The sequence below is a fragment of the Psittacula echo genome (genome assembly GCF_963264785.1).
Source record: "Psittacula echo genome assembly, chromosome: 2".
In the NCBI taxonomy this organism is placed as follows: Eukaryota; Metazoa; Chordata; class Aves; order Psittaciformes; family Psittacidae; genus Psittacula; species Psittacula echo.
Genome location: NC_137737.1, coordinates 107,617,828 through 107,630,287, shown reverse-complemented (window position 1 = coordinate 107,630,287; position 12,460 = coordinate 107,617,828). Strand labels below are relative to the sequence as shown.

General features: G+C 37.2%; 1 protein-coding gene across 1 annotated transcript in view; it reads left to right on the top strand.

The window, feature by feature from the left end:
* The window catches only part of PTPRM (protein tyrosine phosphatase receptor type M), a gene marked incomplete at its 5' end in the record, with an annotated part of 476,815 nt that overhangs the window by 368,453 nt on the left and 95,902 nt on the right, over positions 1-12,460 (top strand). Inside the window, one exon of the mRNA XM_080610125.1 lies at positions 9,854-10,005. Within this exon, the coding sequence (XP_080466251.1) occupies positions 9,854-10,005 (152 nt within the window). The remainder of the gene's footprint in view (positions 1-9,853; positions 10,006-12,460) is intronic.

Genomic DNA, 12,460 nt, shown 5'->3' with positions numbered 1-12,460 from the left:
GTCTTCCATTAGATAATTAAAAACTGCAGTAAGATCCCCTGAAAGCCTCCTCCAGGCTGAACAAGCACAGCTCTCTCAGTATGTCCTCAGTCAAGATTGTCAATCAAGAGAGATCCAGGTTCAATTTCCTGTTTAGTCAGGTAATATTTAAAAGTCCATTTCTTTTCCTATCAGAAGGTCCTAATCTCTTGGTTGGTTATACATGGTTTTTCATAGGAAGAACTTCCCAAAGCCATTAAAAATACACTGCTTTGGAGAGAGTAATTCAAGACTGACCAGATCAGAGATCATAACTTTCTAGTTTAGTCAGCTGAGAGAGAGAGAGAGACCTGGGTGCTGGTCTGCTTCTATGTCAAGGACTTTAGGGATTTTTTTTTTTTTTGTATAATGCAGTCGTTTCATCCCTCATCTCCCTACGCAGTTTTAGCTACTCTGAGCTGCTCTGGATCCCTGCAGTTCTCACTATAACAGACATCTTAACTGTCCAGCTGTCCTCTTTTCTTCCTTGAAAGAGAATACAAGCACATAACAGTTTGTTGTCACTCTGCGATCTTTGGCCTTCAAGCGTTCTGGGTGGGCTACTGAGTTCCTCCCAGTGCTTGTAAAGGTTCTGTCATACTTTGGCCTCTCCTGTGTTCTAAGTGCCACACTGATCCTCATCCTGCAAGTAGTTTCTTCCACATGGCTGCTCTAACCTAAGTAAATCAGTTGGCTAAGTCTTTAGTGAACTGAACAGATTCATAAGCGTTTGCCTTTTAATTCATTTGGGGGTGAAAAAAAACCCAAGTGTTAATATTCTGTGTATTTTTCCTATACACCCTTACAATTCAGAGGACCTATAGGTCAATTAAAGATAGTATTCATTATTTCTTGATTAATTTAGATATCATAAGAATCAAAGCACAAATTTAAGTTGATATTGCAAAGTTGTTTAATTTTGAAGCAAATTCAGAGATTTTGTGGCTTTTAATTTTTCCTTTCTTAATTCAGTTGAATAGAATGGGACATTTTATTGCCTGATTCTTAACTCACCATAATCAAGGTCATGGTCAAAATTAGATAATGGTAAATTTTGAAAAATATTGCTGTTCACATCTCATTACTGGTTTGTTCTTCTGTTGAAGAGGCAGGGGAATGTTAGTTGTTTTTTTTTAAAGTGTGTGAGTGCATTTTTCTAAAGACCAAGAGGCAGAAATAGTGCAGCCAGGAGCTTTGCAGATATATACTTTTGCCAGAGCTTCTCAAATTCCTTTTTACTGCCACAGCCTAAAGCCTTCCCTGAAGATCCTGTCAATCACAGTAAAATGCACCAAGGTCTTCCCAGGTGGACAAACAAGAACTAAACTGTAACCACAAATTTAAGACAAGAGTCAGCCCATTTCAAATAAATGTTACGTTAACCTGACACACCATGTAGCTCCATTTTTTTCACGCTGTCAGTCACTCATCAGTGTTTCCCCTCAGCCAATTTGCATCAGCAAAGAAAATCTCTCAGTGCAATGCCTCTTTTGACCTAAAATGTTCTTGGGTTTGGTGCTATATATAACCCTCACTTGCAGAAACTCAGGTAATCTGATGGAGTTCATGCAAAGTGGAAGCTGAGAAACAAATAGGCAGAGTTTTAAATGATGTCACTATAACCAAACCTCAAAGCACGTGCTGAATACCTAAATTCAAGAAATAACACTTAGCAGCAAGGGTAGGTGAGCTGTGTCTGTAATGGCAGCTATGTCATATTTCTCCATCATCCTTTCCTTATTTCCCATTTCCCTCCATATTTTCTATCTCTTTCCTGATCTACTCTATCTTAAGTCATGCTATACTTTAACTGTGAGCTATTTCTGATATTTTGAGAACAGGATGCAGCCAAGTAACTTTTCTTTTTGTTTTCATCTCATGTGATGCTAATGAACCAACCTATCATAAATAACAATAAAGTGCAAAAAAACACCATTGAAGTTCTAATATGCAGTGAGTAAAAAGGCAAGTAAAAGGCACAGAAAATCAAAGCTGGTTTTGTTTATGCTGATATAAATCAAAACCATTTTTCATTAACCTCCACATTCATTTAAAAATTTTATCCTGATTTTAAAGTCAATTCTTGTAATTGTGTAAGTGAATTCTCCTTTTCCCCTTTTATTCCTTTCTTCTTCTCCCTTTCTATCCAGTCCTGCTAGCAGTGGGATGCCTTCTTGGTCCTCCAGTACTGCTTCTGGTGTTAATGAAAGTGCTTGTAAAGACTCTGTGGCAAAAATGAAAGACACAGTGAATGAAAGTTTAGTGTGAGGTGTCCCTGCCCATGGCAGGGGGGTTGGAACTAGATGATCTTAAGGTCCTTTCCAACCCTAACTATTTTATGATTCTGTGATTCTAAAGTAGGGAAATGAAATCCTGTGGTATCAGGAACACTGTTTTCAAATTTAAGCAGCATCACAGCATTGTTTTTAAATTCATTCTTTTGTCTTTATCAAAGAATGCAAGAGCATGATAAAAACAAAATTTATAGTGAGCACTTGCTCTGAAGCAGGAAGTTGATAATTAAAACAAAGAGAAGGCATCTAAAAGAAATAACAATAAACCACCACTTTATAAATTCAGGAAAAGGGTGTACTCACCCTTAGCTATAGTCAACTATTCATAATCTCTTCCATACTGTTGTAGCTTTACTTTGTTGGGATGTCAATATAAAATACATGTTGGACGTCTTAGGACAAAGTAATTTTATAATCTAATACAGGTTCACATACTAAGAGATCCTAAGCAAGGAACAACACAATTCAGTGGGATCCTGCCTAGCTTTTTCTTTTTTAATTCTCTTGATAATTACTTTTCCCTGTTCTCTAGAAGTGCGAGTTCCTGAAGTATGGACAACTTGTAAAGCATTTTATTAAGTGTTTGCTAGTCCTTGCTGCAAATTGTAGTGCCTTTAAAAATACTTCTCCTGACTTTATTTCTGTCTGATAGAGTGTTGACAGTACACAGTTTAGTGTCACTGTGAAATTGCATTCTTAAGCATATTACATTTCAATATAAAGCATATAACTATGAAATTGAATGACAAGTTTGCTATCACTAATGCCATACCTTGTTTATTTCACTTCCCCACTTGGTTTCAATAGCTTCGTATCTGTGTCTCATTCCATTGAGGGGAGATAGAAAGGGTTCAGTACAGTCTGTTGCTGTTTTGATAAGAAATATAAAGTATAATTAAAGTATTAATTAATTATAATGATAGTTATTTAATATCACCTGAAGAAATTTCCCATTTTGGTTGAATTGGATTTGATATTCAGGTTCCTAAAACTTGTTTAAAACTTGTTTAATATGAAAACTATTTATCAATGAAAAGTAACATGAATAATGCAGATGAGGCATTGCAGATTCAAGGTATGCCCTAAAAGGATATCCTAAAAATCAGAAAGTAATGTTTTGAATTTTCTAGTGCAAACTAGAATAATACCCAATGTTATCAAATGTGTACTATTGCAAAAGAGAGGTGGTAGATGAAACCTGGACCATCCAGAGGGACCTTGACACGCTTGTGAGGTGGGCTGATGCCAACCTTATGAAGTTTAACCATGCCAAGTGCAAAGTCCTACACCTGGGTCGGAGCAATCACAGGCACAGCTACAGGTTGGGCAGAGAAGAGATTCAGAGCAGCCCTGCAGAGAAGGACTTGGGGTGTTGGTTGATGAAAAAATGAACATGAGCCGGCTTCAGTGTGCGCTCGCAGCTCAGAAAGCCAACCGTATCCTGGGCTGCATCAAAAGGAGCGTGACCAGCAGGTCGAAGGAGGTGATCCTGCCCCTCTACTCTGCTCTCGTGAGACCTCACTTGGAGTATTGTGTGCAGTTCTGGTGTCCTCAACATAAAAAGGACATGGAACTGTTGGAACAAGTCCAGAGGAGGGCCACGAGGATGATCAGCGGACTGGAGCACCTCCCGTATGAAGACAGGCAGAGAAAGTTGGGGCTGTTGAGCCTGGAGAAGAGAAGGCTGCGTGGAGACCTCATAGCAGCCTTCCAGTATCTGAAGGGGGCCTACAAGGATGCTGGGGATGGACTATTCATCAGGGACTGTAGTGACAGGACAAGGGGTAACGGGTTCAAACTTAAACACGGGAAGTTTAGATTGGATCTAAGGAAGAAATTCTTTACTGAGAGAGTGGTGAGGCACTGGAATGGGTTGCCCAGGGAGGTTGTGAATGCTCCATCCCTGGCGGTGTTCAAGGCCAGGTTGGATGAGGCCTTGGGTGGCATGGTTTAGCGTGAGGTGTCCCTGCCCATGGCAAGGGGGTTGGAACTTGATGATCTTAAGGTCCTTTCCAACCCTAACTATTCTATGATTCTATGATTCTATGTCTGGAGGACCCATTGCTGAAGACTGAAACAATCACAGTTATTGACAAGGAGTGGCATGTTGTCAAAGACAAAATAATTACAACATAGGTATGAAAAATGTATAAAACCACCATAAACAGGGATTAAGTCAGCTACAGATGTTCTTACATGCCTCTTGTGAAGAGCTTTTTTTAAGCTACATCTTCGGACTAATTGTCACTGAATCAGTGATGCTGGTTAAATAATTTCAAACAAAAGCACTTTCACCAAAATAATTTTCACCAAAATATGGTGAAAAAAGCATTTTCACCAAAGTAATTAATTAATAAATTAATTAATCCTGCCTGGTTTATCAGTAGTAGTCTAAACAATGCAGAAAGGTGAGTAATTCTAAGTGTTAGAAAAGCAGATAAAGTATTTACTTCCTGTTTCTTGCATAATCCATGCAGGGATTGTTAATATAATAAAAAAATTATATCAAATTTTGAATTAAAAGTCCACCAGACTTAACATCATGTCTTTGACTGTGGCCAGGGACAAACCTGTAGGTAAATACAGCAGCAGAGCAAAGATAAGCTAGTGTATTCACTGTCCTCTGCTCAGCCCTTAATCAGTTCTTCTTTTATTGATATTTACTTTTGGTACCTGTAGAGTCCTGTGGTGATGTGTTCCATAATTATCTGGCTTGTGTGGAAGTATTTACTTTCATATTTTAAAAAGATTCTGTATACCCTCTGTTTCTAGTTCTTATATTGTTGAGAAATAGTACTTCTTTCTTAATTTCTTATTCTCTCCATGCTTCTCTTTTATATTCCCAGTCCAACTGCTCCATGTCCTTCTTATCCTGAGGACACCAGAACTGCACACAGTACTACCAGATTTCTTTCCTCAGTTGTTTATAAAGTCATACAGACCTAGTATTGTGTGTATATAGTTAGGATTTTTTTTCCCATATGCATTACTTCATGTCTGTCAACACTGATTTTCTTTCTTAAGCGAATATACAGTCACTTTACATCATGAGATAAATTTGTAACTTTTTTACTCTATTTCTGGTTTTTACTGTAAATTAAAAATTGTTGTCCAAAACCATTGTGGACAGCAATGTTGTTCAGCCGTTTCCTAGCACTTTTGTAGAATGCCCACTAGTAATGTATCTCTCTTGAGGATCATTTAGTTCTACCCTTGGTATTTTTTATCTTTTTAAACAGCTATTATTTTATGAAGGATCATTCTGATTGTAGTTTATATTCATCCAGGGATGTGGTGATAAAAATATTAAAAGTTTTCTTAACTACAGCTGCACCACACCAGAGGCTTGCATTAAAGCCCGTAATCCTTTCTTCATCTGAAACTGTTCACAAACAGAAAAGCAAAATTTGAAACAATATATATGTAGGAAAGAAGAAGATATTTTATTTAAAGTTACAGTAAGTGAAATAGTTCACAGAATTAATTAAAGGAAAAAAATAGTGAAATCCCTTTAGCAATACTATTACAAATTTCATCTCATTGCGTTTGTATTTCACACTGCTAGTGTGTTTCTGGAGCACTGGAAAGTAGCAGCATCTTGTTTTTCCTTTCTTTGCTTGGAAGAAAGGAGGCACACTGATACAAAAAGGAAGAGTACCATTCATTTTGGAATTGTGAAGAAGGAAGTGAGTGCTTTTGCCTGATTCAAATAAATATGCTTTTCTCACTAAATTCCTAAATATGCGTTACTTATTGTTTCTAAATTAAAATGGAAGGCACATTCCTTTCAGAGCCTAAGTTGATCCCAGTTATCAGTCTAGTCACCATTTATTATTTTTTATTTTTACTATTTGCATCCTCTGACTATGGTAGTATCCCACTGTGCCTTGTGCTTTATGCCTAGTGCTTTACAAACACGAAGGTAAAAGGCAAGCTAGGTCCTGAAGAGGTTGTTATTAAAGTCAAGACAGGAAAGAGAAAATGGATACAGGTAAGCCGATGGAAAATGAACCAAATAGAGGCTGATAATATAGCAGCAGCTTAGTTATTGGCATTGTTCTGTTGGAGGATTTGAGGGAGAAATCACAGAGAAAAGACGATTTTTAGAAAGGTGTTGAGTCAGGTGTGAAGAAGTTTTATAAGATGATCCTTTCAACTAGATGGGACTGCACAGGAGAAGATGCAGCATTTAAGAGTTTCGTGGTGGCAGACAAAACTGGGAACAGATTGTGATGTAGCCTCTAGCTTACTATTTTCTTAGGCTGATTTTATTAATATTTGCAACAAAACAGAGTAAACAATACCCAAAATCTCACGCAATTTTTGAGGGGGAGTCTATATGTTTTTCTGCCCTGTACTTACCTGTATTTTTACCATTACACCAGCTCACTTCTCAACATTTCTTGTGCCTTAAAATACCAACAATTCCTAGCCAGTCTTGAGATTGTTCTGAATATCAGGCTTCTCTTTTCTGAGACTAATATAGTATGTTCTCTTTCCTCACATAGTGATGATAACAATATTTGAGTGATAAGCATTTTGCTTTCCCTCCATAAAGAATTTCATCCTAGCTAATCATCTGGGAGCTTCCATCTGTTTTATTTTTAACTCTGGTTGTAGATCTCTTTTCCTTTAAGAAGGTGGAAACATCAGAGAGTAGCTAGTTGTCTTTTCTCTGAGTGAAGATGATCAAATATTTGAGTCTTTTTTTCCTCCAAATTTACTTCAAATCTAAGAGCATGAGTGGTGATGGTGATGTGAAGTACTACAGGTTTACACGTTTCTTAAATCTTGTATAGCTAGAGTCTCCCAGGGATTGAGAGATCTAAGGAATGGATGACTTGCAGAGACTGCAGCACTGCAACACTTTCAGCAATATCTGAAAACTGCAGATATAAAAAATTTTATATTCAGCTAAAATTTACTTGACTGAGTCCACTGGGTGTTTTTGTTCACAGTACAAAAGTCTGGCTGGTATCACTCTCTTCCTGTAACAGTTGTTTCAGGTTTGAACTTTTCCCACAAGACCTATTTCCAGAATTAGATTCAGATTGAGAAGTACTGTACAGTTGTTACTGTCATAAAAACAATCTGCTATAGCTGTACTATGGGACCAAACCCAAAAATTAAGGAAATGAGAAAATGTTACTGTAATTTCTTTAAGAAAATTAGCTGTCTTTTTATAAAATTTGAGCTTCATGTTGTTGGTGTAATAAGCAAGAATTCTGGCTTTCTTTGGGAAGGATACCATTTTTACTGTAAAATAAAACATGTAACAGCAGATGCTTGAGATGTGCACCCTACAGAGCGTGGGGTTTTTCTGCAATCTCATTGAGGGACTGGTATCATATATTCTACCATAAATTCATGGATTTTCAGATATGGATCAGTATCACTATAATGCAACCCAGGGCAATTCTCCTAGTAACTTTTCTTTAAAAAGCTGTTAAGGAAGAGTTGTTACCTCTTCATTAGTACGTTATTCACATGCAAGCGTTCTTAGGTTCTTAGTGCTGAGCTTGCGACATTGACGGCGATTAAAGGTTTTGTGAATAGAGTACTCACAAGTCCACTGATGGGCAAGGAAAGACCACTCTGTACTACAGTCTTCTGGCTTAGTGAGTATGCAGCGTCTAGGTAGCTAATTGGATTGACAGCTGGTTAAAGAGAAGCTGCTGATTCCAGCCTGAAAAGAAGGAAGTCTCATAAGAAAAGCTGTCTCTGCATGCTTTCCCGAAGCATTGCTTTAGTGCTGAATTGTCCTGAAGTACTTTCATATGGCCTGCACAGCCATGAAATGAGTATGATATGTGCCTTACCTATGAAGTTTTAATGACCACACTGTGGATGCCATCATTGTCACTGTTAAGGTTCCGGTTTCACAACCAATAGGTGGGAATTGCCCAGTGGTTGGCAGGTGGTGAGAGCAGCTGTATGTACTTTCATCTTAAGGCTAAAGAGAATCACAAGAGGAGCTCTGTGTGACAGGGTGTTGCTATCTAAGCTAAGGGTGGAAAGAGGAAATAATATATCCATTTCATGTTGTCACTCTGATAAGCCTGTACTTATTAAGGTACTATATTGGTATAGAACACAACCATAGCTCCTGCCCAAATGGCATGTTCTCTAGGTGTAGGATACGAGACAACAGGTAGGTAGATGGGGAACATGAGGAGACTCAAGGCAATACTGATCAGCTAAGTGGGCAAAAATATCAGTACTTTGCAAAGTGTGTCTGCAGGCAGTGATTTGAAATAGAGCAGTGAATTATTGGTAAGAAGGTTTACAAAAAGCTCCTCCCACGCAATGTGAGGGAAGACGAGCATGTTCCCACTTGAAAATCTAGTTAACAAAGAGAAAGGCTTTGAGAGTTAGCACAAATTGGTTATGCTTGATGCAGTAGGCCTCTAGAAGAAGGAGGAAACATGAGATAATAAGTCCCTGTAGGTTCTAGTTGAAGATAGCTAAACCATCTTTTTGTAGGATGGATATGAGCTGGCTCATTATGTTTTCCACAGAGGAATGAACATATATGAGAAGATCAAAGTCTATAGAGCAGTTACTTCTATATAGAACCCATACCTTGAAAATACTATACAGATGGAATCTGGAAAATTTAAATGAAGACTGCTTGCAAGACCAAGCAAGGAGAAGGGCTTGGTCTGAGACACAACCACAGGCCAGGGATACAAGACAAATGGGCATGGGATCCACCATCATCAGGATGACAGGCATCTCACAGATGTTGAAATAAAAATCAAGTTTTGGACATGTTATTTTGTGATGGTAGCTAAGCATAAATCTGGGGAGACAGAGTGAGATTTTAGTTTAGACAGAAACGGACAGATGTGGAAAAAAGAGATACATGCATCTAAAGCAGTTCTGTAGCTTAAATGAATCACTATTACAGTATCAGAATCAAGATCTTGTCTCAAACAGACCACTCCTGCTGAGAAGCAACTTAACTATTGTGACTAATTCTCCTGAAATGAAGAGTGACAGAAAATAAGTCTTCAGAAGTGTAATTCAATTTAAAATGCCACTTACTTGTAGAGAGCGTGTTGAGAAATCAAACCGTACAGTATGATATAAACCAGTTACCTGTATTATATGGTGTCTCAATGAAACAGCTCCAGACATTTCTACACATGAAGTGAAAATCATCACTGATTTGTCAATTCCAACAAAATCTTCTGTCTTATGATTTTTATTTATGGATATAAACTGAGATAGCCTCTGATGGAGTAGCTCACATCACCGTTGTATCCAAGTAGTCCCCTTTAATTCAGTGGTCATCCCAGAGGATTAAAGTGCTGTCCAGCGTAAGTCAGGACATTGGCAACTATCGCTTGATTATCAGATGCCATCAAAAGATGTGAGTGCAAAATCAATTTAAGTTTCTAGAAATGGAGAAATAATTTTAAATGTTACTTAATAATGTGGTTACAAACTACAGTACTGATCTAAGAAACATGAAGATTATGTCTGCTCACTGAATGTTTTTTTTCTTTTCTTTTTAACCTCAACATTCATTTCTCAAGAAAATTGGCTAAAAAGCGGAAAGAGACATTGAGTAGTACACGGCAGGAAATGACAGTGATGGTGAATTCAATGGATAAAAGCTACAATGAGCAAGGAACCAACTGTGACGAAGCTTTCTCTTTCATGGACACACACAATTTAAATGGGAGATGTAAGTTTTTTCTTTTCTTATCCTTTTTTTTTTTTTTTTTTTTTTTTTTTTTGGAAGGTAGAAGAAAGGTGCAAATGGTTTTTAAAATATTCCTCATTTCTCAGTCATGGAAAATCCATGGGACCCAGTGTTTCCCACTGTGCAGCACATAACAGTGTGTATTAGAATGAGCAAGACAGTCAGACATCAACAGACTCCTTTAAAAATAACAAGGATAACTGAGCTTTTTTCTGTCCATCCTTTTCTTCTGCAGAAGAGCAAAGATATTACTGAAACAGCTGTTGTTTTGCCTTTCTCCAGTCTCTATTATGTTCAAAATTTTGTGTCATTCCTGCTGTCCTGAGTCCTTCAAATGCTTCTCCTGCTCACTTCTTCTTCTTTTTTTTTTTTTAGGTGAAATTTATTTTTGAATGTCATAACTTAATATTGGTGATCTGATTGTCTTATTATTTCCAATTCTAGATGATGCTTTTTCTGTTGCTTGCACAAAGGCTGAACTCAGTGAATTTATCTGTTCTGAAATTTCGTAAGAGATTCTGTATATCCTGGGTATTCCTGAATCTACCCTGAAAAGAAACAAAATTTGGGATATAAGATTTCCTGTATTAAATTTTAGTTAGGGACTCACTCGTGTCTTGGGGTTAGCACTAAGCAGGGACCAGGAAAAACAGTAGTTTTTGATAATTGTTAAGAAGAATAAAAGAAAGAATGACTATGTTTGAAAAACTTTGTTGGTTTTGTAGTTCTTAAGGAACCTCAGTTTTTCTTGTATACCAATGGTTTTGAACATCTTCAGAATTTTTCAAAGATTTAATTTTGTTTCAAGTACTAACAGTATATGAGGCCCAAATCTCACTCTTTAATAATATGCTTAAGAAGTTACCTTTGACAAGCTCAATTGTACAAACACTGTGAGATTTATACAGTGAGACTTCTCTCAGCAGCATTAGGCTCAGAATTTGCAATGTTAATTTGCGTTTGAAATTTGTACTTTTGAAATTGCTTTGAAAGAGATCTTTTAAAATCTGACTTGCCTTTCTAGTGAGAATATAGCATTGCAGTTAATGAGATTACTTCTGTGAAGAAATCAAGAGGTTTGACTTCATCTTCCATCATCATGATGTAGTTTTCAATAGTGATACTGAATAAGCACCAGCAACCAGAGAAGCTGCAGTGAGTTCCCCCAGGAACTAAATCAAGTTATATAAACCACCTTAAACCAGTTTAAAATTATTGGCATAGCAAGTATTTTGTATCACATGAGAGTTAGCCTTCCCTTAAGATAAGTGGTCACCAGAAGCAGCAGTCTGACAGTCTTTAGAAATACTTTGTGTAAGGCCTTGTACTCAAGAGATTTAGAACATTCCTGCTTCCTATTAAGGTTTATTAGCCTGGCTGCATTCTGCGTATCTAGCCAGTCTTATTAGCTGCAACGGCCCTGACCTCAACTGATCTCTGCATTCAGACCCAAAAGGAATCCCACTCTGTTCTTTCCATCCAGTGGTTCAGGAGACATAATAAAAGGAAAGTAGTCTCAGATATATTCATTTATATGACAAGTGATAACTGCCAGCATTATTTAAGCCAGTTTTCAGATAGCTCCATCTTAACAAGGGCTGGCAACTGTATGCCCTAGAAGATCAACCAAAAAAAAAAGGGATGAAAGCTAGCAGGAGTAACCTCACTCCTTATCCAGCAGATCCTGTTTTCCTTAATTCAAGTTTTGTTTTGCGGATTCCTGTTTGTCTGTTTATCGGTATCCAGAATGTGCTTACATTCACTGATTTTTGAGCTCAGTGTAGACAAGAAACTGAGGCTGAATTTGCAATGAGTTTTGCTTAAAAGCCTTTATTGACTCTTTGGCTGAACATCCTGTAAAATGTTGTGATTAACTCCCACCTGTTGAATGTATCTGTTTTTACAAAAGTAATTCACATGGTCTTTTCATATCAGGGAACAAACTGAACTTAATTTGTTGCATTGGGCTTTCCCATAGGTTTTACAAATAGTTAAATGATTAAATACCAATGTGAGCATTGATCTATGTATTACTTTGAAAGTGATTGTTAAAGAGGCATATTCAGAGCATAATGGTAGCTGTGTACACATTATCCATCTGTCTGAGCAAATAGAAGAAGAAGGGAGAAGAAAAAATGAACTATAGTAGAATATTTGCAGTATTTATAGTATTTACCATATTATTAATTAAACTTACTAATGATCAAAGCTTCTGTCAAAAACACCTGTCATCATAGTATCAGTAGTATCAGTAGCATTGCTATTCAGTCTCATCTTGTGATTTAAGAAGTAGATTTGTCATCACTGATCAAAATGCTTTCCCTAATGACATTTCTTTTTAGAGAATTGATCAAATTTGATGAGCTATATTCACTAGACATACCTGGTTTTACCTGGGTCCTGATTCCAGCACAACAAACACAACAGGATGGACTCT